At 42.5% G+C, this 25,848-nt stretch overlaps 1 protein-coding gene across 2 annotated transcripts; it reads right to left on the bottom strand.

Annotated features, from left to right (window-relative positions):
- Positions 1 to 37: 37 nt before the first annotated feature.
- TBC1D9B (TBC1 domain family member 9B) lies at positions 38 to 24,571 on the bottom strand. 2 transcript variants are annotated; one of them, XM_075056687.1, is made up of 23 exons: positions 24,367 to 24,571; positions 21,619 to 21,729; positions 18,514 to 18,632; positions 17,202 to 17,430; positions 16,316 to 16,574; positions 15,456 to 15,663; positions 15,094 to 15,306; positions 14,769 to 14,930; positions 14,004 to 14,154; positions 13,384 to 13,598; positions 12,517 to 12,634; positions 11,515 to 11,800; positions 10,721 to 10,850; positions 8,621 to 8,719; positions 7,713 to 7,781; positions 6,675 to 6,915; positions 6,233 to 6,298; positions 6,007 to 6,078; positions 5,548 to 5,598; positions 4,483 to 4,530; positions 3,927 to 4,033; positions 2,508 to 3,007; positions 38 to 62 (listed from the first exon to the last, which is right to left on the bottom strand). In XM_075056687.1, exons 1-23 carry the CDS (start codon positions 24,482 to 24,484, stop codon positions 53 to 55), a joined length of 3,582 nt encoding a protein of 1,193 aa, XP_074912788.1. In that variant the 5' UTR covers positions 24,485 to 24,571; the 3' UTR covers positions 38 to 52. The 2 variants fall into 2 exon arrangements, with proteins under 2 accessions (XP_074912788.1, XP_074912787.1); XM_075056686.1 differs by lacking the exon at positions 38 to 62 and having other exon boundaries at positions 534 to 3,007.
- Positions 24,572 to 25,848: the final 1,277 nt, after the last annotated feature.

The following is a 25,848-nucleotide window of genomic DNA, read 5'->3' on the forward strand; positions in this document are numbered from 1 at the left end:
GAGGAAAAACAGGTCCTGTTTGCGCCTGCAGAACCAATAGTCCTGTCTGCACTCACCTGAAGCTGCGTTATATGAAAAGTCAATACACAGACTAATTAAAAAAAAAAAAGGGGGGGGGGAAGGAGGGGAAAAAGGGGGATAAAGGGAAAAAACAAAGAAAAAGGAAAAAAAAACCAAAGAAAAAGGAAAAAAACAAAGAAAAAAGGGGGAAAAACAAAGAAAAGGGAAAAAACAAAGAAAAAAGAAAAAAGGAAAAAACAAAGAAAAAAGAAAAAAGAAAAAAAAGGAAAAAGAAAAAAAAGGAAAAAGAAAAAAAAGGAAAAAGAAAAAAAGGAAAAAGAAAAAAAAGGAAAAAGAAAAAAAAGGAAAAAGAAAAAAAAGGAAAAAGAAAAAAGATGAAAAAAGAAAAAAAGAAAAAAGAAAGAAAGAAGTCAGAATCCAGTCACACCAAGCCTGCTCTTTTAGATAACCACCAAGGACAAAGAACAAGCAATATTCCATGAGCTCAGAGAAATAAAAGGCAAAGTAGCCTATAGGATTCTGGTTCATTTATTGAGTACATGACAGATAAGACAGACAGACAGTGTAAAATCACATGTATTATTTGTACTTTTAAAAAATTACAATAAATTACTGAATAATTAGTAAAAGCAGTTTTACTAATGGCTGCTCTCCGGTGATACAGGACAAAGGAGGCAGGGAAATAAGAAATATGTACCAGCTGTGAATACATACAGAGAATGTCACACGGAGGAATTAACACTGACTAGCACACCAAGTAGTGTTAAATGGGAATATCCAACCATACATGTCCTTCCCATCCTTTATACTCCAAATGCCAGCCAGAAGCTGTAGCAAACCTTGCCTTCAGTGCAGGGTCTGCTCTCGCCGAGCAGCAGCATCTCTCGCTCCGGCCCTGCAAGGCAGATGCCTGCGTACTGAGATGAATTGATCTGTAGGAACAGCATTAATTCTCCTTCCTTGGAGCGCATGTCCTACTACCAGAAGGCTAACTCTTAGTTTCTTCTGGTCTTAACTGATTTAAAAGAGCAGTCACTCAGTCTCCCAGTTATTTCGTCTCTAACTGGAAAGAGATCTAGTCTATTGAGGTTTCCCATAATGGGCTGATGACAGAGGGCCACACTGCTTTGAATTCTTCCTCTTTAGGTACAAATGCCCTTTGTTGTGTAGCAGTTTCTAAGAGCATGTCCACTGCTGGACTCCTTGTACAGGAGATGTTCAGAAAGGACAGACTGAGCAGCAGCAGGTGGCCCAACACTCCCGCACATCTTCCAGCCCCAAGCATTTGCAAGGGCTGACTGATCCAAGTATTCTTAGGGGTCCTCCTAAAAATTGGACCCATCACTAGCTAGTAAAAACAGAGAATCAGCAAGAAACAACAAATGTTTTCTCTACTGACAGGGAAAGTCCAGCAGACCAGTGTGCCACTGCCCTGTAACACCGAGGCTTATTCACTGACTTCTAATTTAGGAACTTACTCTCTCATTATAATCGTCATGAGCCCATTGATTCACTTAATATTACTTCTGCACTGAAGTCAAGGAGCTTGTGGCTTCCCAGACAAACTAAAAACAATGGCTTTCAAAGAATCAGAAAAGCAAATGCTAGAAAACCAGGTTTGTCTGAAAACTCCTGAATGCTGAAGGGAAAGAAAGTGATCATACACTATGAAAATGCCAAATCACATCTGAAAGAAACCTGCAGATCTGAGAAACGTCTGTGTTTAGATCCTAGGGTGCTGGCAACAGTGGGGCACGTTTGCATTATAGCTGCTGAGTCACAGAACAGCATTGAAGAACTTACAAGACTATTTATAGGTCAGGGTCCTATAGCACTGGACTACACTGCATTAGCTCTCAGTCTGCCAGCCAGAGGTGAACATGTTTCAAGCCAGGCTGCATCTGCTGTGCAAGTTACCCAGAAACCTACAGCAAATAAGGGCAGGCAAGGAGCAGTTACTGTCTGAAATAAAACTTCATTAAAATAAAAGATAGCAAAAGGCAGACATGCATAATTTATGGTGGTAATTCTATATGTCAGGGGCTATTAGGTTCTAATGGCTCTTGAGAATGTAAATCTAATTCTGTCAGCCAGAGTAGCCAAAGAAGCACCTACACAAAAACAGTCACTGTCAGAAGCTCCTTATTGATTGGAATCTATTGTAATTGTGTAGTTACTGGTCTCTGATTAAACAAAAAAAAAAATCCCCAACACAAAATACCAAACCATCCTGCCATCTGCCACATTATCTCCCTGTTTTTATCTCCCAAAGACAATTCCTGCTTTCCTGAGTTCACCCTGACACGGAGGAAAGTTCGTAGTCACTGGATGAACTGAACTGCCTCTCTACCTTCTTCTGATCTTTGATCTTTTGCAGAATGTTGACCTTTTTCTCAAAGTAGTTTACAAGGGCTGTTTCTGTTAGCATGGAAGCTAAGATCTGCTCAAAGGAGATCGACCAGTCAGTATCAATGGTGCTACCATACCTGGCAGCTGAACTACTGCCTTCGCAACCAACCAGGACCGTGTCGTCTGCAATGTCTTCACACTGCAGGGAGCCTGTGCTGACCATGGAGTAGGAAGACATGGACATATCATCTTTGGTTTCATCATCTGATAGCAGCTGTAAAGGAGAGCCTTGTCCTTCCCCTGACCCGTCTCCTAGAGTTTGGTTCTCCTGCTGTGTTTTTTCAGGTTGAGCATCTCCACAGGTTTTGTCCTCATGGTCAGCTTGGGGTTGCTGCTCCACTGCTGAATTCTGACTCTGTTCGGATGTTGGTGACTCCTCTTCACTCACAGGATCTTGGGTATTGTTTGTTTTGCAGTCCTCAGACTTCCTCATGGGCCTGTTGGAGAATTTTTTTCCAACCTCCCCAATTCGCAGAAGGAGACTGGCTACAGTGGCAATTGCATGGTACAGCTCTTGCTCCACTGGGTCCTCACTGAACATGTTGTAAAGGGTCTTGCATAACTCTATGAATTGTTCCTTTAAAAGACAAAGACCGAAAAAATCATACTTCAGGCTGAAAAAAGTTGACAGTGGCAGATCATAGAGTATCTCAAGTTGGAAGGGACCCATAAGGATCGAGTCAAACTCCCTGCTCCTTGCAGGACCACCTAAAACAAAACCTATGACCAAGAGCATCATCTAGATGCTCCTTGAGATGAAGCAACAGGCACCATCTTGACTGACTCCTTGTTTATCTGCCTCCCTCCCAGGTAAGTGGCAACTTATTGCACTAATTCAGAACAGTCCAATACAGGCAAAATCTTCTCTCTCTGCCGTAGCGGCTAAATTGAGACACAGCTAGCAATTTAATAGTGGTGGGGCTTTTGGCTGACAGATAAACAGAGTACTAACGTACTCACATCTGAGAAAACCTAAGGTTTTACTTCTGTTCTGCTACTCTTTTGTGGTCAGCTTCTAAGCATTTCCAAACTGGTTTAAGTAGCACCCATCAAGTAAATTAGAGACTGAAAAGATCACGCCAGTCATCAGACTCTTTCCTGTAACCACATTCTTTGCTCTCCACCAAGCAGCTGTATGTAACTTGAGGCAATGCAAAACCAAAAAAGCCAAACAAGTTTATATGACTGATGGCATATTTGAAACATACTGCTCTGGAGAGAAAAACATAGATTGCAGTTCTTATAGGAAAAATTGGTCTGGGAGGCAGAGGGAATCAAATACATTTGATTGGTGGAAACAAAGCAGTTTGTCCATGTCCATTGAGGAATTCAACACAAATGTGTGGAATTAGAGGTTTTTAAAGCCCACCAGACCAGAACAGCAGGGCATTCTACAGGCAAGGACTGAGTATGCTGGCAAAATGGCTGCACATACTACAGAATTCCCCACTAAGCTGTTAGCCATCTAACTGGAAACCTTCACATTCGCTTCTTACCTGGCTCATTTTGGGGAGATCTTTAATGGTTTCTTTCTTTGACTCTTTTTCCTTGGCCCACATTCTTAGGTAGTATCTATAGTCCTGTGGACTGGTACCTTTGTCCTCTGCAAGACAAGAACAAGCCAATACTGTCAGGTAGTTAATGGCTTCAGACTTAAAAAGTGAATGCTGTGCCAGCAAAAATCATGCTGGAAGCACGTTTTATTGACAGTTCAGGAAAGCATCTACCAGGAATGCTGCATTGTTTTCTGGTTAATCTGATGCAGCTCAGTAGAGCAAAAATTTTAACACTGCTGCATCAGCTTGACTTCTCATAAATGAACTCTATGAGCTGACAACTTGCCAAACATGATTTAAAAATGTTATGATCTTGGTATGTAAAAGAGTCAGAGCAGTAAGGCATAAAAAAGATTTATTTCCCAACTCACATCCCACTTTACCTCTGTCCACAATGGACACTTTGAAAGGTCTCCTTGACACAGCAACGGACAATGAACAGTTCATATTATGAGAGACATAAGACTAGAATGTGGTCTATTTATGATGAAATTACCTTTTTCTGGACCATTCTCACTTCTCCTTTCTTTATCTTCTTGTGTTTCTAAAAAATTATGGAATTATAAAAGAATGATTAATACCTGATTTTCAGCAATACAACACATGAAGAACATAAGACAACTCATATACAAATTAAAACCATACAAGAATATATTTAATATAAGTTAGACCTCACGCTCCCACTGAAAAAATGGGTTGAAGAGCTGAGACAGAGATCAGAACTCTTAAAAGAAAGTGTGAAACACAGATACGAGAGACAGCTAAGCAATGTGATACCTTAAAGACAAAGAAGTTCAGTTATCCAAAGCAGGATAATGAATGGAAAAAAACCAAACCACTACTGAGCACATACGTGACAAATATCTACACTCACCATTATCCAGTGACTGAACTGACACTTTGGGAGTAATGTGCAGAGTCTAACTTCACAAACTTCGCTTCTGGTTCCCTATATTGGCACTAGACTATATAGGAAGTCTTGGCTCAACTCAGACTGTTAAGTTAGCCACCTAGCAGCAAACAGCACAACTACCCCTTGTACTTACTCACTCAGATTTTTTTTTTTTTGAGCATTATTACATCTTGGTAAACATTTAGCACAACTGACATACTTTGACCTCCTATGTGACAATCCCTAAAATTATATTTTAAGAAATACAGTACATTAGTCTACTAACAGCTTTACAATTCAATGGCATGCATCCTTATTCCATTAAATCAGAAGACTGTAGAGTAGGCACAGGTATCATTGACTCCGGCCAGCAAGCCTAGCACCCCCCACACTCTGCTCTGAGCATATTTTCCACCCACCAGTTTCTAGGGTGAGATAAATTCCACTGAAAGAAGCCAGACAAAACCTATTTTGACCAAGGCTGAAATTCATTAGGTAGAATATACTGAAAGATATCTAATTACTTATAGCACTTTATTCATAGTGGGAGTGTCATGAGACAGGAGCAGCAGCAACAACTTCAGGGTATTTAAAATAGCACCCTGGTGCTAGCAGATGATATCAGCATTATAGCCATGCTCAATGCATGCACATAATTCATGGACTGACCTTGAGACTCACAGTGCAGGCAGAAATCCAGCTCTGAGACAAAAGGAGATACTTGAGCAGCAGAAAAAGGGGTTGAGGGGATAATATCCCAGATAAAACAGAAGAAAAGGCCAGACAGACACAGAGAAGGAAACAAAAACAAGAAGAGAGACAATGAGACTTGCATGAAAAACCTAAATCATGGTGGAAGACGGGCTGGTAAAAGCACACTGCTCCTCCTCAGCAGTCTATGACTGTGCTTCAGAGCATGCTGTGTCCTGCATGAAATGGGCACTGAGGAGTTCAAGCTCCAAACTTCTTTCCCATCATGCAACAAAGACAGCAAACTCAAACACACTGGCAATCTTAACACACTGCCACCATGAGACCATGCCTTGCACAAAATCACTATCATAGCACATGGATTTATGCTGCAACTCCTGCCTAAACTGAGAGGTAAAGGCAGCAGTGTTGCATTACCTTCTGTTGTAACATCCTCTGTGAAATAACTTGTGGCCTCCAAAGCAGACTCTGTCTCCTCTGGATTCAGAGCTGTATTTACAGAGAAGGAAATGTTAAGATCTCTAAGATAATTGAACAGCAGTATCACCCACTTCATTAGCAAAATTCATGAGGCATCCCTTTTCAATTGCATGTCAGAACAGACCATGCTCAATAGTAGCAGTGTATAGAAGCAATCACTCACCAGGAGGCAGATGCAGTTTGTAGAGTACTTTGAGTTTTTCAGTGAGGTCACCATGGTACATCCCACCTGCGAAGAAAAAAAAAAAAAAAAAAAAGGTTCAGAAAAATAGCACTTAGGATAAAGAATGGCCCTCTGTTCACAGGCTCAAACCAGAATGAGTTCACATGCAATCGGGAAACGCTAACTGCACAAAGCCCTATGCAGAAGCAGTAAAGAAATCCACAGCAAGGCTGCATCTTGTTGGTTTGCCACCTACTGTTTCCCAGAACAGGAGACTGCCTAGCAGCAAAAAGGCATCTTTTGTTCTGCGTGACACTTCCTGTGAGGTTGTCACCCTCCCCTCATGATACTGCAAACACCACTATCTCCTTTTAGTTCTCTGCTTGGAAAAGGACAGAAACATTTTTTGCAATATTCTATTATCTCCAAAAACACCACTTACTCATCCCTGTCACAAACTCCTTGAAGTTAATGAGAGAATCCCTGTTCTCATCCAGAAGCCGGAACAAACGCCCTGCTAGCACAGGTGTATGTGCACCACAGGACCAGGGGGTCAAACTGATGAACAGCTCCTTGAACTGCTCCATGTCTATGCGATACTGCTCCAGGTAGGGTAAACTCTGATCTCGGCGGGCAGCTGCAGCACGATTGTTGCCCCAGTAACAGCTCATCAGATACTTTGCCTTTGGAGAGAAAGGATTAACAGATCAGATTATACTACACTACAACAGTCCACAGGAGTGGAGACTTTGTTATAGCTCAAGAATAGCATTGAGCAAGCAAAGAAGAGACATTTCAGGACACACTGTTTATCTCCCCCATTATTCCTAGTGTTACTTCACTACGAAGTAATATGAAATGAAGGAAGAGACAGGGATTTCACAAAAAGCACAAAGAACAATTTTAAGTGAAAAAAAACCCAAAAACCATAGTTCCAGGTTTGAATGAAATGACGCTTGGGCTTTCTGCAAATGGAACATTTAGAACTAAGCCTCTCTTTCTGAGTCTATAGCACAGTGCAACTGAGTTTGCAGTGATTTTGGTAAACACAGATGGATAATACCAGTCTTTTAAAAATACATACATCGACAAATAGAGGCAAAGCACTCAAGTAATTTTGTCACAATTATAGAGCAAGGCAATGGCAAACTTGAGAATAAAAATTGAGGTACCGTCAACCCTAGCTCCCTGTTCTAACTGCTATATGACATTCATTTCCATTGACTCCACAATCTCTTTCTGAATAAGTATCATTCAAATACTATGAATGTGTTTTGGCCATCTTTGGGGAAAAAAATAAAAATAATCAATCAGATAATAACAGGGCCAATCTTACTGGCACCATGTATAATAGAATGCCACATCTGTGTCTGATAGGTTGGATTAAGAATCAAAGCAAATTCACTGCTTCCCTTTCAACTTATTTTGGTATTTGTTCTCTCTGTGTGAGAACACATTCTTCCTCATTCTACCTTCTTACCTTGAACACTACATACAGCTCTTCTAGCTCTTCAATAGAGAAACCAATGTCACTAGACACAGCTCGGACCTACGGTTAGGGAGAAAATAGAGTGAACAGTTTATTTCAAAGCTAGAAAAATTAAATATGGCTCACTGAAAAAATCTGTGTAACGTAGAAGAGAAGAAAACAAGTGCAAGGAGATATGACACAGGACGGGAGGGAAAACACAACCATTCTAATACCTCCCATTGTTATGGATTACAGGTCAAGAAGACAGTTTCTCGTCAAGCAGAAACTGCTGACGTTTTGAGCAGCCAGAAAAAATTACTGCACTTATTTACTGTTTGTGCAGACCTGACTGTGAAGACTGTGTTGTCCCTCCCTCTTGTTTTTATCTTCAGATGTTTGACTTAGATGCATTGAAAAACAACAGTGAAAGAAACACATGGATGAGGTTCCCCACCTAGGACATGGGAGATAATTGCAACAGATATGGATACTCCCCTTGGGCCATGAACCCTTCTGTAAAATTCCATAATATGCTAGCATACTCTACAAATGGCAGGAGAATAATTATCCACTAGCTAGCTTTTCCCAAAGATTCCAGGCAAGCAGTAAGAGACACCACTAGACAGTGGAGACTATTACAAGGCCTACAAGTGGTTTTTATCTCCCTCCATGCCAAATATTTCATTCAATCATGCCCTAGCGCTTCAATCCATTTTATTAGATTAACTAGAACCATGTGAAGAAGAAAACAGAAAATCCATTATTCCAGCCAGTAAATCCATTTTTTCACATGAACTGCAATTCTTTAAGTCACTTAAAACTGGGTCTGCTACAGTGCAAACTTTCTAGATGCTCACAGCAAAACACATTCCATTAACATGCCATTTGGTAGCTCATTCAATCTGGGAGTCACATACCACACTCTTCTTGGCTGTATCCTCCAGAGACTGGATCACTTTCAGCCTTTGTTTAAAACGCATTTGTTCAATGTCATCTGCCTTCAGGTTGCTAAATTTCTACAAGAAAGGAAGCAGACCAGGTCAACATCATGTTCTAAAGAAAGAACAACCCCTGTTCAATTACATGTTCTTTACCAAGTGTACTATGCCCTCAGAGATGATCTAAAACCCCCAAAAACCTTTTACCAGCAGCAAGAAGATGAGAAAAAACTTGAGCTGTATTCCCTATTCACCCCTGTCCTGCAAGAGAAGTCATTCGGAATTCATGAGAAATCCAACATCAGAGGTTTCTAAAGAAAAGCTGGAAAAGCATCTGTCAGGACTGACAGAAATACAGATCCTGTACTGTGGCAGCGTATTGGGTCTGCACAGCAAGGTTTTGGTAGCTGGGGGGCGACAGGGGTGGCTTCTGTGAGAAGCTGCTAGAAGCTTCCCCTATGTCCAACAGAGCCAATGCCAGCCAGCTCCAAGATGGACCTGCCGCTGGCCAAGGCCGAGCCCATCAGCAACGGTGGTAGTATCTCTGGGAGAACAGATTTAAGAAGTGGGGGGGGGGAGGAACCTGCACAACAACCTGCAGCCAGAGAGAGGAGTGAGAACATATGAGAGAAACAGCCCTGCAGACCCCCAGGTCAGTGCAGAAGGAGGGGGAGGAGATGCTCCAGGTGCCGGAGCAGAGATTCCCCCTGCAGCCCGTGGGGAAGACCATGGTGAGGCAGGCTGTCCCCCTGCAGCCCATGTAGGTCTATGTTGGAGCAGATCTCCACCTGCAGCCCGGGGAGGACCCCACGCCAGAGCAGGTGGATGCCCGAAGGAGGCTGTGAGCCCATGGGAAGCCCGCGCTGGAGCAGGCTCCTGGCAGGACCTGCGGATCTGTGGAGAGAGGAGCCTATGCTGGAGCAGGTTTGCTGGCAGGACTTGTGACAATCTGGAAGATTTGGTTTTATTTCTCATTACGCTACTCCAATTTGATTGGTAATAAATTAAGTTAATTTTCCCCAAGTCAAGTCTGTTTTGCCTGTGATGGTAATTGGCAAGTGATCTCTCCCTGTCCTTATCTCAACCCACAAGCCTTTTGTTATATTTTCTCTCCCCTGTCTAGCTGAGGAGGGGAGTGATAGAGCGACTTTGGTGGGCATCTGGTGTCCAGCCAGGATCAACCCACCACAGGCAGAGATAAGAGAATAGACAGATTGTCATTCCTTCCAGACTTGCTTTTTTCTAGGATCCATATGAGATTCAGCTAGAAACACCAAAGTTAAGAGGCTTTTCTACTGACTAGGTCAGACAAATAAGATGAATTTGGTGACATTCTTTTATAAAAGAAGCCAAGAACAGACAGAGATGGCAAATTTGAAGAAACAAACAAATACCCAGCAAAATGATAGCTGCCTGCCTATAAGCAGCTAGAAGGGGACAGGATGAAAAACAGGAGATAAGAAGGGAAATTAATCCACATTTACCACAGTGTAGCAGAGAACTGTCAAACACCAGTTCTCTTGCCTGTGTTCTTTCCATCATTCAGATACAAATTTCTTACAAGTTTGTTCTCAGTATGAATAATGAGGTACACCTCCACCAGTGCAGAGGTATTCCAACAGCATTGGCACCATTCTTAGGTTACCTTCCTATTACTATAATGTGGATCACAGAACGGGATTCCTGTGCACATGAACTGGGATGCTTCCATGTTTCTGCAGTATACCTCACAATTTTTACCCTGAATTTGCCTCCCCAACTCCCTAGCACTGACAATCCTCAGATACAAGTAAGAACACAGACTTTTTTGGCAAAGCAGGAAGAAATCTCCGGTCTGTAATTTTTACTTATTTGTAGTCTTCATTTTCGTCTCCACTGGTGTTGGGGAGACTCTTTGTAATTCACAATAGCCAACAGTGTTAGGCTCTACTCATACCAAACAGGTGGATTAATGGCTTGAGCCTGCACTTCTCAAGCACCTCAAGCTATGAACACTGTTCAAATTCTGGCTGCACAAAGTACAAAACTGGATGTTAGCAGAGAAAAATCTCTTGGGCAAAAACTAAGCCAGAAGCTTACCTCATAGGATGTTTTGATGAGTTCAAAGATGTCAATTTCAAGTGGCGGGTCATCTCCACTCGTCAATAAGGCATGCAAGTGGGGAATAGGGGGAGAGATGCTCTGTCTGTTAACTACGTTGTCCAAGTATCTGTGGGGAAAAAACAGAACAAATGTAAGACTCCAGGATTAGTGTCCAGGAAAAGAAGTAATATCCTAAATGCATCATTCCCAAGTTCTTTGTATCATTAATCTAAACATGTAGGAAAATTTAATTCTTCCCTGCTAACCTGCAATGCTACCCTCATTGTAACTGAAGTTGATTTTCACCCTATTTTTGGGGTATCTACTCTTCTTAAAGTGGGCTCCTAGACATAAGCTGAAGATCTTGCTGCACATAGAAGAGATTCACATTTCAAACAAGAAAATCTTACATTTACTAGACTTCGGAGATATCTGCTTGACAAAGTTTTATGTTTCTAGAAGGCGATTCCTGCCAGGATCTGTTCTTAATAGTAGATCAGAATTCTTCTGTGACTTTTGGATAAACAACCCTTCAAAGTTCAAATTCAAACTGAGACGCAGGAATGCATTATGCTGCAAAGCAAACAATTCCAGAAATATGGGATTCCTCCATACTTGAGCCAAAAGTTAATTTCAGCTGTTGTAGAAAGCAATAGAAAACCTCTCTGGAGCTCAAGTTTCATCCTACAGTGTTATCTGTGACCTGCTACATAACGGCATTAGGTAGAAACAGATGATGACTAAAAAGGTACTGTTACTATTCAGTTATAAATAAGAACAATGAATGGTACCTGCCCAGAATAGTCATGGCTTCACCTTCATCACAGCACTGTAACAACTTCTCCATGTTGGCATCAAGTATGGCCAATGACACCTGCAAGATAAACTTGATTCCCTCATAGAAAAAACAGTCAACAATGACCACGGCACTCTCAAAGGGCATGACACTCAGAAAGAGAGTGAGAAACCAGGAAAGGGATATGGTGGAAATCACTCCTAGGTCCTGCATCTTTTCTGACAGCTGTGGAAGATACTCTCGTGTAAGTTCTTCAAAGATGCCTTGGTCCACCAATGCACCTGGAAAAACAAACAAAAACAATGGTAGAACTCGAATTGGTGGTATCATGGTACTATACCCAAGCTAATCAATTATTAAACAAAATAGTGTGAGTTCACTTTAATTCCATATAAGCCTCTTAACATCAGAACTAAAATTAATGCATTTATTTAGATTTGTTCCCTGTTCTCAATAAAAATAACATATTTAGATAGAGACTACTCCTATGTTGCAGCACATGCAGAAACAGAATCTCTCATTGATCTATGCATTTTCCCTGAAAGAAGGGGTGGCGGATTACTGATATTATGGTATTTACATCAAACTATACTCTTTTATACAGACCAACTTTAAAAGCTCATGAAGCGGTGCTTTCACTAACCTTTCCTGGGAGCCTATTCCAAAGATTTAATACATCATTCAGATGGGTAAAAAATAACCCAATAATTTTCTTCTAGATATGCCTCCTTACTGCTAATGGTCCCTCCTGCTACCAATTTTTAGTGACTTCATCTTCCTTGTTACTACAAGGTAGTACTACTACCTTGGTAGCCTGTAGTGTCTCTTCCTATGTCTCCATCACACACCTGCAACTTTAAAGGGAACAGCGTTGTGCTTCATCATCTTTAAAATGCATCACATTTAATTCATTCTGAACAACAAAATGTTCCTGAGAAATGCTGGTGCAACTGTAGCTGAAAATCCAGGCTCCAGCATGAATTTGACAAAGACTCACCCACTACTCTTGTGTTGTAGTAATCTGGCAACATCCGCTCACATAAAGCCACTAGGAGCCAGAAAGCCTCTTCCTCATTGCAGTATAGCAACAGTACTGACGTAACAATGTTCATGGCCTATGAGCGGGCAGAGTTAAATACGAAGATATAGGAGAGAAACATGAAGATGTTCATGAAAGCTCTGTCAATATAGACCAGCTAACTTAAAAAGCATGAATACAGCAAAACGGTCACTAAGAGTCACATCTATTTCCAGCTTTTACTGGTATCTGAGTCAATAGATGACCTTGAACCAATTTACGTTCCTGTTCCAGTTCCTCTTTTTGTGAGGCAGCAAATAATACAACTACTTTTTGTCAAGCACTTTCATTAATCAATATGACTAAGTATAATTTTCAAAGTTTTCATAAAAAGCTTTGTAACAATTTGGTCATAACAGAACAACATAATGGGAACCTCTAATACCAGAGCAATACACAAAATTAATCTGAATTTCCACTGAGTTGTTTCACAAACTGGCAATTGGCTTCGTTTTCAATATACTGCTCATGTGCATCATCACTTATTTGATTTCATTGCTCTTTTTAATGAAACCAGAAGATGTTTTTGCTGAACTAGGGAAAGCTCTAGGAGGAAAACTAGTAAAAGACTGCAAATTACACCTAAGAGAAACGTGCAGTCTATTTAAATACTGTATCCAAAGGATAGCTAAGAGATCTTAAAACATAACCACTTCTTTCCTACTCTCACACCACCACATGGACAGCATGAAGGAAAAACTTGAAACTGAACAAAAAACTGCAGAAAAAGTCCAAGCTAATCACGGTCACCATGTAGGACTAACAAGTCTAAGACTTCAGTCTTACCTGACAGTACCCAATTGTTGGATTTCTGAATGCATAAGCTGTTAAGACTCTCCGGAGGGCAGCAATTCCCAACTCATTCTGGAAGGCAGGATGTTCTGGCATAGAACGGTGCAGATCTCTCTCAATTTCCTCTGTAGCAAGATTGTACTTTCCCATTGACTTTTCCACAAGATCCGCATAGTAACCAGGATGAGTCACCATTTCGTTCCAAGCCCCTGTAATGACAAACAAATACTGCTTCATCTCTTGAACTCTGGAATACAGATTTTTTGCCCAAAGTTTCAGAGATAAGGCAGCCAGAAAGCACTACATGAACTCATCAACTACCAATAGATATGAAAGTATAGTAACAAACTCATTGTTAAATGATCATGTTAGGGTCTAGGTCCCAACACTAAAACGCACACAAAGGAGGCCAAAGGGCTACTATGCTCATAAAGAAAGCCATCTCAGGAATGTGATAACTGCATTTTTGGCAAAAACACCATGAAGTATCATTCAGGTGGAGTTAACTTCTGATTAATTTCTTCTGAAATGAGCTAAGATTTATACCTTTTCCTTTGAGATGTGCAGAAACCTTATTCCTGCTAGCCATCAAATTATCCAGCACAACATCCTACCTGAGAAAAGGAGCCACAGCTCTCCACGAAGACTCTCTGGGATTCCTTTTTGCACCAGGCCCCTAGTCTTGGCAGTGCGATACATACACATCCCTCGCCCATATTCAGAGAAATGAATGTTCCAAGACTCTTCCTTCATCTTCTCCTTTGCCTTCACAGAAACAAATATGGCCATTTTAGGAGATTAATGGATTTTTATGTTTGTAGGACACGTGACTTCTGGGTATACGCAGGCCTACACTTCACAAAAGAAATGCATTATGACACTTAAAGCCTTTCTTCTTTGGGCTGAATAAAGGGGTGTATGCTAATCTACACTGTTCTGAATCAGTTCTGATCTTGCTTGAAGTCAAGTCTTTACAATACTAACATGGGCTGTGCAATGGCATTTACACCTTGCAAATCTCTACATAAATGCAAGCAGAACCACGGTCTAAGACGATTAACTAGCAAGCAGAGATACCAGTTCTCTGCTTTCTTGTACTGAAGAAAAGTAGTTCTTCGCAGACACGAACTTACATCCCAGAAGCACAGTAACACTAATTTCTCAACCTCTAGTCAAGTATCTCACGTATCTCAGTACTGATAAAGTAAGCCAACGGTCAGGTTACATCTATGTAGCACTATCACTGTGACAGACACAGCAGTGATACTGCAGGACTGACTAGGGATAAAATACATTTTCAGTCTTAGAGCATGACAGGAAATCTGCAACCTACTGCAAACTATTTCGAATTAATTGTTTTAAGTTAAAATATTATTTACCCCTTTGGGTCCCAAGAGCTCCTCAGAATTTCTTCTGAAGAGTTTGAGTAGTCCTTGCGAGGCTGTTGGCACTTCCCCAGCACAGAAGTTGACAGGTCGATTGCTGAGAGCAGACGTGGGGCTAACCGCAAGTGGGCTGCTGGAAGGCAGCTCTGGAACCTCCTGAACAACAGAACAGAAAGCATCTGAGCTCAGGCAGTCTCCGTCCTCTGCTAACTGTCTAACAAAGAGACATCATTCGCTGGTAACAAGCACTGTTAACACGCTGTAAGGAGCATCACTCTGAAAAGTTGACAAGTGCTCCTCCCAGCAATTTTCTTAGTACCTCGCAACCAGGATCAGCCAAATTCCACTTCCATTCCCTCTCGATGCTGCATGGTTTCTTGGATGGTGTTCTCTGCAAGAAGTCAGAGATTCTCTGTACCAAGAAATCTCGGTCTTTCAGATTGGCAAAGAAGAAGGTCATTTTACTTTTAGTGCTGATGGACAGAGGACTGGGCAAGACACTGGAACTATCTGCTTTCTCAACTATTGTCACCTAGGAGACAAAGACAAGGGCCATTTGGATCTAGCAGATGCTCCATTATCTACAAAGCACAGCACAAAAGATAGAAGCGCACAAAAGACAGAAGCACACAAAAGACAGGAAAGGTTTGTAGTCTTAATATACAGCTAAGAAATCCCCACCTCCCTGAGAGGAATGATGAGATGACAGGCCTCCTCTGCCTTGCTGGCAAAACAGATGTAATTGTTGGAAACAAACATCTGGCCAGGAATATGCATCTTGTTGAATGGTGTCCACAAAGTACAATCTGTATGTCCATCCAGGCATTCATCCTTGGGCAACCGGAAAGTGGCACGGTAGCACTCATTTTTGGCTCGAGCATCCAGGTCTCTGGGGAAAAGTAAAGAGTAGTCCCCAGAGGTTTTTCCTCCCTTGAAAAACCCACTCAAACACTCACGTTAAGTGTTCATTCCAATCACAACCTTCAGACTGTGCTGTGTATTCTTAGTATTCACTTCTCTAACTGAGATGCCACCCCTTATCTGACTCCTCTTTCAGCCTTCAGACATGCTTCACTGACAAGGTATGTCCTGCAATACAAGGTAAAATATGCAAGTGCATCTGCGAAACTTAAATATTACATCAGATTCTGAAACTGCAGAGAAGAGTCCCCAGCGGGAGGATTTATTACAATACAAATGTATATTACTTTTTATAAATCTTCAACTTCAGACAAAGGGGCTGATGTAAATTTCTTCTTTCACATTTCTTTTTTTTAAACAGGATTTTCTAAAGTTTCTAGTTGAAAATTCCTTTTGATAGTGCCTAGTCATGCATTAGAAAGACATGAGAGTGTGTGTGAATTCAGTACCAATTTGGGATGGAGAAAAAAAAAAAAAAGAATAGGCAGAGGGCTAATGACTGAAATAAGTGATGCAGTCCCTGGAGTGAGACAACCCCAGTGGCACCTGGGAGCTACACCACATTTATTATTACAATCCCCTGTTATCTGTCTTCTTTTCTCACTGCTGGAAACATATACCTTTTTAATGCAGAGATGTTCTTAAGAGGCTTCCTGGGCTTCGGGAGGGACTTGTCCTGCAGGAAGCTCTCATTATCCAATAGCTGCCGCATAGCAATGTTAGCCAACTGCTCCATCAGCTTGAATGTCTCGTTGATGTTGAGAAACATGGAAAAATAAAGTTCACTGTCCCTTGTGCTTACTTTAATGCACTCAGGGAACAGCAGTGTAGCATTTTTTTCTAGCTGGGTTACATCCACCCACTGGATCACCAGTGTAACTGGGAAAAAAAATTTAAAAAACCCTACAATTACAATTTGACACAAAACAACAATCAGAAATTAAGCTCAAGCAGCCAGTAAGCTCTCAGTGTAGCAGCATTTTTCCCCTCTTACACATGGACAGTTCTTTTCTACATACTTCTACTGGGTTCTCCAAAAATACTTGGAAATAATCTTTGGGATTAACTAGACTAGAAATAATGCAGTTCCAAAAGGACTATCTCCCATCCAGTAAATGCTTTCAATCACAATTACTCAAGTTTTCATTCTTTCTTTCCAGCAAATTAGCTTTTGACTCAGGAGTTCAAGCTTCGTAAATACTGGGTCCTGGCAGTGGTTCCAAATAAGGTAAAAATACTTCTTGGTTCTCTAATCCAGTTGAAGTAAAACTTCAGGTATACTTGTACAACTTGAGAAATGTTTTGAAAAATGACTTGGGCATTCAGTCTAAATATCACTGAAGTGCCTATGAGAGCCAGGACTGATCTATGCATTCAGCTAGAGCTCAAAGGATTCCTAAAAGGAAAAAAACCTGTCAGCTTAAAAAAAAGTTCACACAAAAGATCAATTGCATCAAAAAGATCATGGGAAACGGCAGAAAAACAACTAGCAGGCTTATAACTCACCCTCTTTGCCCAGCAGGAAGGAGTAGAAACAGAGGTGATTGACGGTGAGGTACAGCCAACCCTGCCTGGGTACACGGCCCTTCCAATAGCTGCAGGAATAGTAATTGACCAACTTCTCCACCTCAGGCATCCCAAACTGCTTCCGCATCTTCAGTTCAGCCTCTTTGAATTTACCTGGATCCTCTTCACTCTGGGGCTGCTCATTCTTGTTCTCTTCAGCAATAATTCCCTGAAAGGACATGGGAGGAGAGAGAGAAGAAATGGAAGGGAACATGCCTGCTGACAGAGTCATAATATATAGCAAAAGGTCACAGCAGCAATCCGGAAGACAGAAAGAAGAAATGCAACACAGCAGTTATCATCTCTCCTGTCAAGTTAGAGAAATAGTAAAGACATGCAGAAAGAGCAGTCGGATAGTCTGAGAGTGTATGATCTGGGATCTACTCCTGGACACATGCAGCAAGCATTTGTGTTTAACATTTGACCGAGTTTCTCACAGCTGGCCTGGTAACGCTTTGAACACCCTGCAGGAGAACTGAAGTCTATTTTCACTTGCAAACATGCTGCTTCAACAGGAAGAAGATCATCTGCCAGGAAGGGCAGAACTCAGCAGTCTGCCAGATCTTGACTGGCCAGAAGGAAAAACAAACAACCACAATCTCTCTCACACACAGACACACACAGAGAATATACAAAGAATCTGACTGAAGTACTGGAAAAGACTCGAATTGCTGCTGTTCAATAAAAACCTGTATTTATAAGTTTCTACCCTGGAGAATTTGTGGGCTGGGAATCTGAAGTGTGTTAACTGCACAAGAAGGAGAGAGACCTGTCTGACTCAGAAGTCAGTGGAAGTTGAGGTGCAGTTCCTTTGCAACCTAGACGCCTTTTAGACCATCGTGGCAGGGCAAGTACCTTGCTTGCAAACTAGAATTCTCTCTCCTGTATTTGTTGCTAGATGAACCATCATTAAACATTCTCTCTGCATCAAAGGTATAATCAGCAAGGATTTTAAAGAGGTATTATATTTTAATTAGTAGGAGCATCCTAAGCAGGCTGTTCCCTGAGAGCTACTGCTCCTAACCTTTTCCCCACCAAATACATTTGTCCAGTGTTATGACTGTAACATGATGCTAATAATACTGTATGCATTCCACGACAATTCCAAATTTATGTACATCTGAAGAGGGAGCAGAGAGAAGTTTTGCAATGGAGCTCTTGCTCCCTCCCTCCCAAGGGTAAAAAATTCTTAAAACCAGCTCCCCATTCTTTCTCAGGATCTGGAAGTCCTTCAGGGAAACATGTTGCTTACATGTATCTTGCCCTTGACAAAGGTGGTGATATCTTCTTCATTATCAAAGATAGATAGAGTCTGCAGTAAGTTATTCTCCAGCCATTCCCAGTGCTTTGTGATCTCTTTACGAGATGATCCTAATTGAAGGGGTGAAGATGATGGGAAGAGCAAAGAAAAAAGGAATTAGAACAAGGTCTTTTTTCTTCCAAGTTCACAGCAGGAAACTAATAATTACCAAAGAGTGATCAGGACAAATCAAACACCAACTGTATACATGTCAAGGATATTTTATGTACACCAACATCATGCTTCTCATGAAATGTCTCCACTGCCATTGAGGATAATGAGCACACTACCAACAGATCATCCTATTTGCCAGTGCACACCAAACACAGCTTTTTTCCCCAGACAAAAAGCATTCTTATGTTCCAGACAAGAAGTACTCTTTTAATTCCTGGTATTTTAGAACAAAAATAATGCACTTTCAGAACCTTGAAATTTCAGAACAACTGAACTTTTTACACCTACAAAGGGGTTCCATTCTCCATGGGCAACGGTCAGCAGAGAGCATACAATTCCAAAACAAAATGCAACCAAAATACTCATGTCAGAAAGTTCTTTGCTTTCTTAAATAAAAACGTCTCAACAAACATTATATTAAACAGTTAGCTGTCTTTAACCAGCCTACAACAGTTCACAAAGGATAAGCTTCACTGTATAACCAATTTAAAGAATTTTCTATAGAAAGTTGCCTTAGTTAGTTGCCATTATTTCAAAGATTTGTTTACTAAAAGATTTCTTCCTCTCTATTGATAGCTATATTCTCCTGTAGACAGAAAAAAAAGCAGAAGAAATAAAAAAAGCAATTCTTTTTTTTTTAACAAGATAAGAAACATTGTTAAATGCAGACAAAAAGAAATCTGTTTAAATGCAAGTCAAAGATATTTGTAAGTTTCTCTTTGCCATATTCCAGTAAATTTATCTTCTGAAGTTTCGTACAAAAGCAGTGGGATATCTAAAAATGTTAACAGCATGCCTCCCACTACTTGATTTCTCTGTGAGTACATTAGACCCCTCCACGTGGTTAATGATGGAAAAGGAGAAAGCAGCAGACAACACAAGCAGGTCCCTAAAGCTATTGCTCTACCTGACTTTCTTTTTTAAGAGGCAGCTTCAGCGATGAAATAGTCTTCACATATTTGTAGTTGGACACCTAACCACAAAACCCAATGCCAGCTAATCTGTGGTTTCATAAGCAAAAATAACTCCAGGACCTGAAACCAAAAACTAGAAGCAAGTAAGCTGTCTTGCCTCAAAGGACTGCAGGGCTATGAATTTGAGTTTGTGTGTACAGCCCAACGGATTATACAACAAATATTTTTTCTTTTGCCTCTGTGTATAAGTTCACTTGACATCTACCCTAGTCATCTGACAATGTTTTTAAAGCATAAATGATTTTTGAGTAATACGAAAGGGCTTATTTTAGGGCACAGAATTATCAATTATAGGATGCTTTGGTTGTGGAAAAAATCCACAGGTCCAGCAACAATGGCAGGGGAATAAAGTCTGTGTTCTGTTTTGTTTCATGAGCTGCACCTCTCACGAAGTGACAGCAGACAAATTGCTAAAATAAGCCAGGCCTCAATAATTGACGTCTTTCTAAGAACAACATTAGGATGACATATGTGAAGGACCAAAATTCTGCAATTCCTACAGAGTTTAAGAACACAGTGCTGAAAAGCCGAAGCTGCACGCATGACCAGAATGCTGCCCACTAGTATTTACACATGATAAATCATAAATAAAAGATATGCATTTTTCAATAAGAGAGCCATATACATTTTATAACTTTGAGCGAATGACAGTACTCTGACAGTAAAATGAGAACCAGACATGATTAAAAAAATACTTTGGATGAAAACAATGTATTTACTCCGGTATAAAAATTTATCAAACTCCATTTGGTTGTTACATAGCCCATCTCATTTTACCATGCTGCATTACTTAGAAGTAACTGAGATACAGAGGATACAGAGGGTATCAACTAAAACACTCCTGAAATTGTACAAAAATAACACACTCATTGAGTGTCAAGATACTATAAAATTTCAGATTTGCACCGTATGTGGCCACTAAAGATTCTGCTTTTTTGTATGCAGTTTCTGGCCGGCCATCTTGTTTTCTGTCTGTCTTCCCCTCTGCCTCTGCCTTCCTCAAAAGGGAAGCTGAGTTTCTGTGAAACATAGCAACTTCTAAACCTCTCTTCTGCAGAATTTAAGTAGCTCTGCAAGGGAGAATATTGTGTTGGTTGCCTGGGGAGAAGATGGGAACAGGCAAAACAAGACATCAACATCTGTGGGCTTAGCAAATGATTACTTCATGCTCAGATTTTATGTGTCAACCACAAATCGAGAAGTGAAGGTTCGTATTATAAATAATGTTGGTCTAACAAATATGTCTGAAGATATTTTCTCTTTAGCAACCAGTAGGACCTAAAGCCTTAATCAAAGTTCACCACCAGGTATTAGAAGGGTGTACCATGATATTCTAATACAGCGGTTACATTTCTCAAGTAAAAGAGGCCAAGGATTCTTGGTGTTTTAAAAAAATATTATTGTAATATATTTTACAGATATAGTATATCTATACACCTATTACAGGCCAGAAATAGCAGAAAAAAAATAAATTGGATCAAGACAGTAAAGAGATTCCCCAAAGAGTGTTTAGCACCTTGAATGACCTTACATGCTCCCATCTTGCACCGTGTTCCTGGTAAGCAGGTTTTGGCACAACACTCATCATCCCACAGCAATCTTATCATCACAGTTTCGTTCTCTGAACAATCTCACTATGACCCTGCAAACAGATACACCTTGGAAGAGAGAAAATTCATTAACATCTGCAGAAACGAAAGCTTTTACAGAGCCTTAAGTTCCTAAACTACAGTTTAAACAACACTGAGAAGTTTTGTCATTTCTGGCACCTTCCACTACCCCACCAGAAGCTCTAGGAAGTTTCCTGAGCAGTCACAGAATACTCCTATGTGGGATAACTGATCATCTGAACCAAAAAGACAATAGAATAACACAAATCCAGCCCCTGACAAGTCACATCAATACATACCGCATGCCACTGCCCAATACACTTGAGAGTCCTGAGTCTGGTGCAGAATACGGTATGGGGCAACTCTGGCACTGGAATCCAAAACCACGTCTAATGTTCCCACAAGAAGACCTAGGAGGCAAAGAGAGAGAAATTAAAACAATGTAATACCAAAACGAAGAGTTGGGTTAAGTCAAAATACAGGACCAATGCTACTGAAAAATGACGATGTACATATTATGTATGCTGTGATGGAAGAGCGATGGCACTTGGTCAAGAAAATGAAGACATACATCCAGTCACTGCAGTCAAATTACCTATAAACCAACTACAGCCAATCCCACTGGTAATGGATAAAGTTTAGATGGCAATTAAATGTCTACTAAACCTCATTATAATCCTCTGCTTTCCTAGGAAAGTTTTCTAATAAAAGTGAAATGTATTTTCCTCTGTAGGGTTTCTGTTGCCAATAGTGATTTTTAAGCCTACTAAACTAAAATGCAGAAGAGTTTTCAACGCTGTATATTTCAGCATCACCTATGCAAACAGTAGGTAAGATAACTCATCCAAAACGGAATCAAATAGCTCCAGAAATACTGGTACTCACAGGTTTCAGCGATGTTTCTAGAAGTACTTTGATTAAACAAAGAAAGAAGGCAAAGAATCAAAATTTGGCAATACAGAAGTTAAAATATTTTTTTATATGATGTTAAATAAAAAAGCAGGCACTTCCAAAATAAATGCTGACAGCCACCTGACTTTGTAAAGCAAATCCATTTATTTCAATCAAGTCTATTTACTAGATAAATCAAATATCTAAGATGATACTTTGCTTTGTTATTCTAGAAAATGTACTATGAGCACCTTTAATGCAGATTAATTTTGCAACATCCCCACAACTAAAAGTTTTCTAACATTAGAACTTGGACAGGGAGCATGGTTGCTGCTCTAGATCGCTATTTGGGAGGCCCAGGTTCAATGGGCCTGCTCTCCTCCCTATGGTTTGGGTAAGTCTGAGCAAACTGTACTCATCCATATCTCATTCATTATCATGAAACATGCTACTTCCTCCCTTTACCTCTCTTGGCTATCCAAAAGCAAGTAACAGATTAAAAATATACCACTGATCATACTTCAAGAGAAGTACCACCCATAGCAAGCTCATCTGGTAACCCTTAAAACAAATATTTATATATCCAGCACAGCAGGACCTCAGTTTTGGCTCCAGGCTTCTTGTGTGCAGCTTTAGGCAGAATACAGATTAAAAAGTAATTTTGAATACTTCCTATGACCATACCAAATGTGTCAAATATTGACATCCAGACTGGTAACAAGACATGTTTAAGAACTTGAGTACGACAGCAACTTCAAAACCTTTCCAGCAACACCTTTCCTGCTTGGCTGAATACCTACATTCTAACTCTAAAATGTCAACTTGCAGTTGTACAGCTCCTTAAGGAGCATGTGCAGCTTTTAACGCATAGGAGCTCTGAAGACGACTCTCTCACTGAGGTAAACTACCTCAAGAAGTAAACTGGCTCAAAGCTTCAACCATTTAAGAATAGGTCAGTTTAAATGTTTCCAGAACAGCACCAGGTATCATTTCCTCTTGTAAAAACCTGTGAAATTCCAGAATACAATCATATGCCTACATGCAAAAGTACACAAGTAAGTTACATTACATAAAAGAGAGTAGTTCAAAATAATTTTGAACATTGTGAAAAGATGAAATATGCCAAGGATGTTTATCAGCTGCGTCATTTCTGTAGTTAGAGTATTTGGCTAACAGGGCTAATACATGAAACCGGCTGTGCATAATTCACAAACATAAAAAGCACTTTTTTGTTATTCATGTAACTGTGTAAGCATTTTGCAGATAAATGGGTGGTCTTAAAGGTGAGGGGACTTTGTGTTGTTGTTAACATTGTGCCTTGGTCACAGTTATGTTATTTTAACAGTTTCCGACACCAAACATGGCTATCAGGCATACGCACAGAGAGTAGTTATCATTGGACTGCACCCTCACAACTTCACCTCCGGCCCAAGCACAGCACAATCTTCATACAGACATTAATTAAAAACTACGTTTTCACTTTCATCCTCTAAATCTCGGAAAAAAACACACCAGAAGAATAAAGACACAAAGAAAACACCTCAATAATTCAAGGCAACACGAGTACGACAAAGAAGCCATTTTTGACTAGGGAAGAAGATCATCCCAGCCACCCCCCGTCAGTTACTTGTCCTCCCTGTGCAGCAGCACCGCTGGAGAGGCCTGACCACGAACAACCCCCTCTCACGCCCCCGCAGACCCGGCCGGCAGGGCAGGGCCGGCGGCTCCCGCGAACGGCGGGGACGAGGGACCGGCCAAGGCGCGGACAAACGTCTGCGGGTGCCGCAGGCAGCGGCCGCCGCTGACCGGCAACCTGCCACGGAAACCGAGGGCGTCCCAGCGGAGGGGGGTATCCCGGTGGGGGGGGTGACACACAGCGAGGAGAAGCCAGGGGAAAGGCAGAACCGGGCTCACCCCAGCCGGCGGGGCCTGCATCTCCACACCGCCGCCACCCCCTCCTCGGCCTCCCCCCAGCCCCAGCCCCGCCGCCGCCGCCCTGACGGGAGTCGTGCCGCCGTCCCGGCCCCCTCAGCACCCCCCGGCCCTGCGGGGACAGGACAGCGGGGCAGGAGCATATCCCGCCCCCCCAGCCTCCTCCGCTGCCCGCGCAGCGCCGGGCCGGGCCGGAGTCTCCCCTCAGCCCCGCCGCGCCTCACCCGTGAGGCCGCCCCCTTTGCCGTGTCCGCGCCGGCGCTGGAGCAAGAAGAAAGGGTTGGCCCGCTCCGTGACCCACAGAGCGCCGGCTAGCAGCACCTCCTCGGGCCCCAACCACATCGTGGCGGGGCGGCCGCCGCCGCGGCGGAGCGGAGCGGAGCGACTCGGCTCGGCGGGGCTGGGGCCGGGCCCGGCCGGAGCGGGGAGGCGGCGCAGGGGGGAGCGGCCGGGCCCCGCCGACGGGTCACGGGGCCGCGCTGTCGGCCACGGCGCCCTCTGGCGGCCCGGCCCCCTCACTGCAGCGGGGCGGTGCCGGGTTGCCGCCGTGGCGCTGGAGCCAGGGCCGCCGCTCCGCAAGGGGGAAGGTCGCCGGTTCGAGCCCCCGCTCCCCAGGGCCACCTCCCTGTACCGTCCTCGGTGGGCAGTTGGGGTTCACCTCCGCCCTCTGCAGAGGGGGGGTCCCCTCCTCTGCCTCTCGGTGGCACGCTGCACCGAAAAGGCCTTTGCCAGGGCAGCTCGCATTTGACGAGAGCGACGTGCTTATAGAGCACAACGTCAGGCAAATGAAAAATCTCGGACCCGCGGAAGCTGCCATTAACTAAGACAGATTATTTAAATGCTCCCTCCCACTGTACATGCAGTAATTTATTGGCAGGGAGTTCCCAGCGCAGCTCTGCAGAGGGCTACAGCCTCCTCCAAACTGCTGCCGCCCTCACCCGCGGCCCCCCGGCCCCCCGCACCGTGGGGACGCACGTCCAGCTCTCCTGCCCGAGCTGCCGATCCTTTCACCTCCCCTCTGGGGAGACAGGGATTCATTTACCCTTTTTGCCACGAAGCGCATGCACCTCCAGCATCTCCGCCTGGGCGAGCCAGCCCGCGCCCCGCCGGGATGGGGGGCATCGGCATCCCCCTCCCAGCAGCCGGCTTCGTTTCGGTCCTTGTTTTGCGGCTCTGGAGCCCACGTGGGGCTTGTGATCAAGTCCAAGGATGGTCTTTGCAGCAAACAGAGCGGGAGATGCGGTTCCTTCTCATCTCTTGGCCGCAGAGCAGCTTCCCAGTAATTTAGTGAACTGCTATTCTTGTTTTAATAACCATTGGAGAGTCTCCCTGCAAAATCTGGAAGTGTTACAACAGCAGAAAACATTGGCATCCACCATCTCCTTGCTTAATGCCCAGCTCCCAGGAAGGCGGGAATGCCGTGTTTTCTTTAAGCTATAAATCCTTTAACCCTGGGATGATCTGTGTTAGTGCAGTGCCCTAATTCCAGCTGGAGCCTTTGTACACTACTGTAATATAAATATTTATTAGCTGGCTGAGCTTTCAGGGCTCTGCCTTCATCCTGATGGCACGGCCGTGTCTGGGAGCAACACAGTGGTTTCTGAAGGCTGGATGTGCTGCGGGAAGGGTTCGAGCACTGGGAGAAGATGCTGAAGGATCTTTCTCTGTGTTACTATCTCTGTTCCTGCTCGCTGTGTGCCGTCTTT

Source organism: Buteo buteo, chromosome 24, assembly GCF_964188355.1.
Source record: "Buteo buteo chromosome 24, bButBut1.hap1.1, whole genome shotgun sequence".
NCBI lineage: Eukaryota > Metazoa > Chordata > Aves > Accipitriformes > Accipitridae > Buteo > Buteo buteo.

Bases quoted from the DNA above. Each gene is read 5' to 3' on its own strand.
- TBC1D9B (XM_075056686.1), bottom strand. From the start codon at position 24,484: ATGTGGTTGGGGCCCGAGGAGGTGCTGCTAGCCGGCGCTCTGTGGGTC. The intron at 14,155-14,768 runs GTAAATAATATT...GTTTCTGTGAAG, and splicing joins AGCTCTTGGGACCCAAAGGG to GCAAAGGAGAAGATGAAGGA. The intron at 11,801-12,516 runs GTGAGTCTTTGT...TTGTTTTTCCAG, and splicing joins CTACAACACAAGAGTAGTGG to GTGCATTGGTGGACCAAGGC.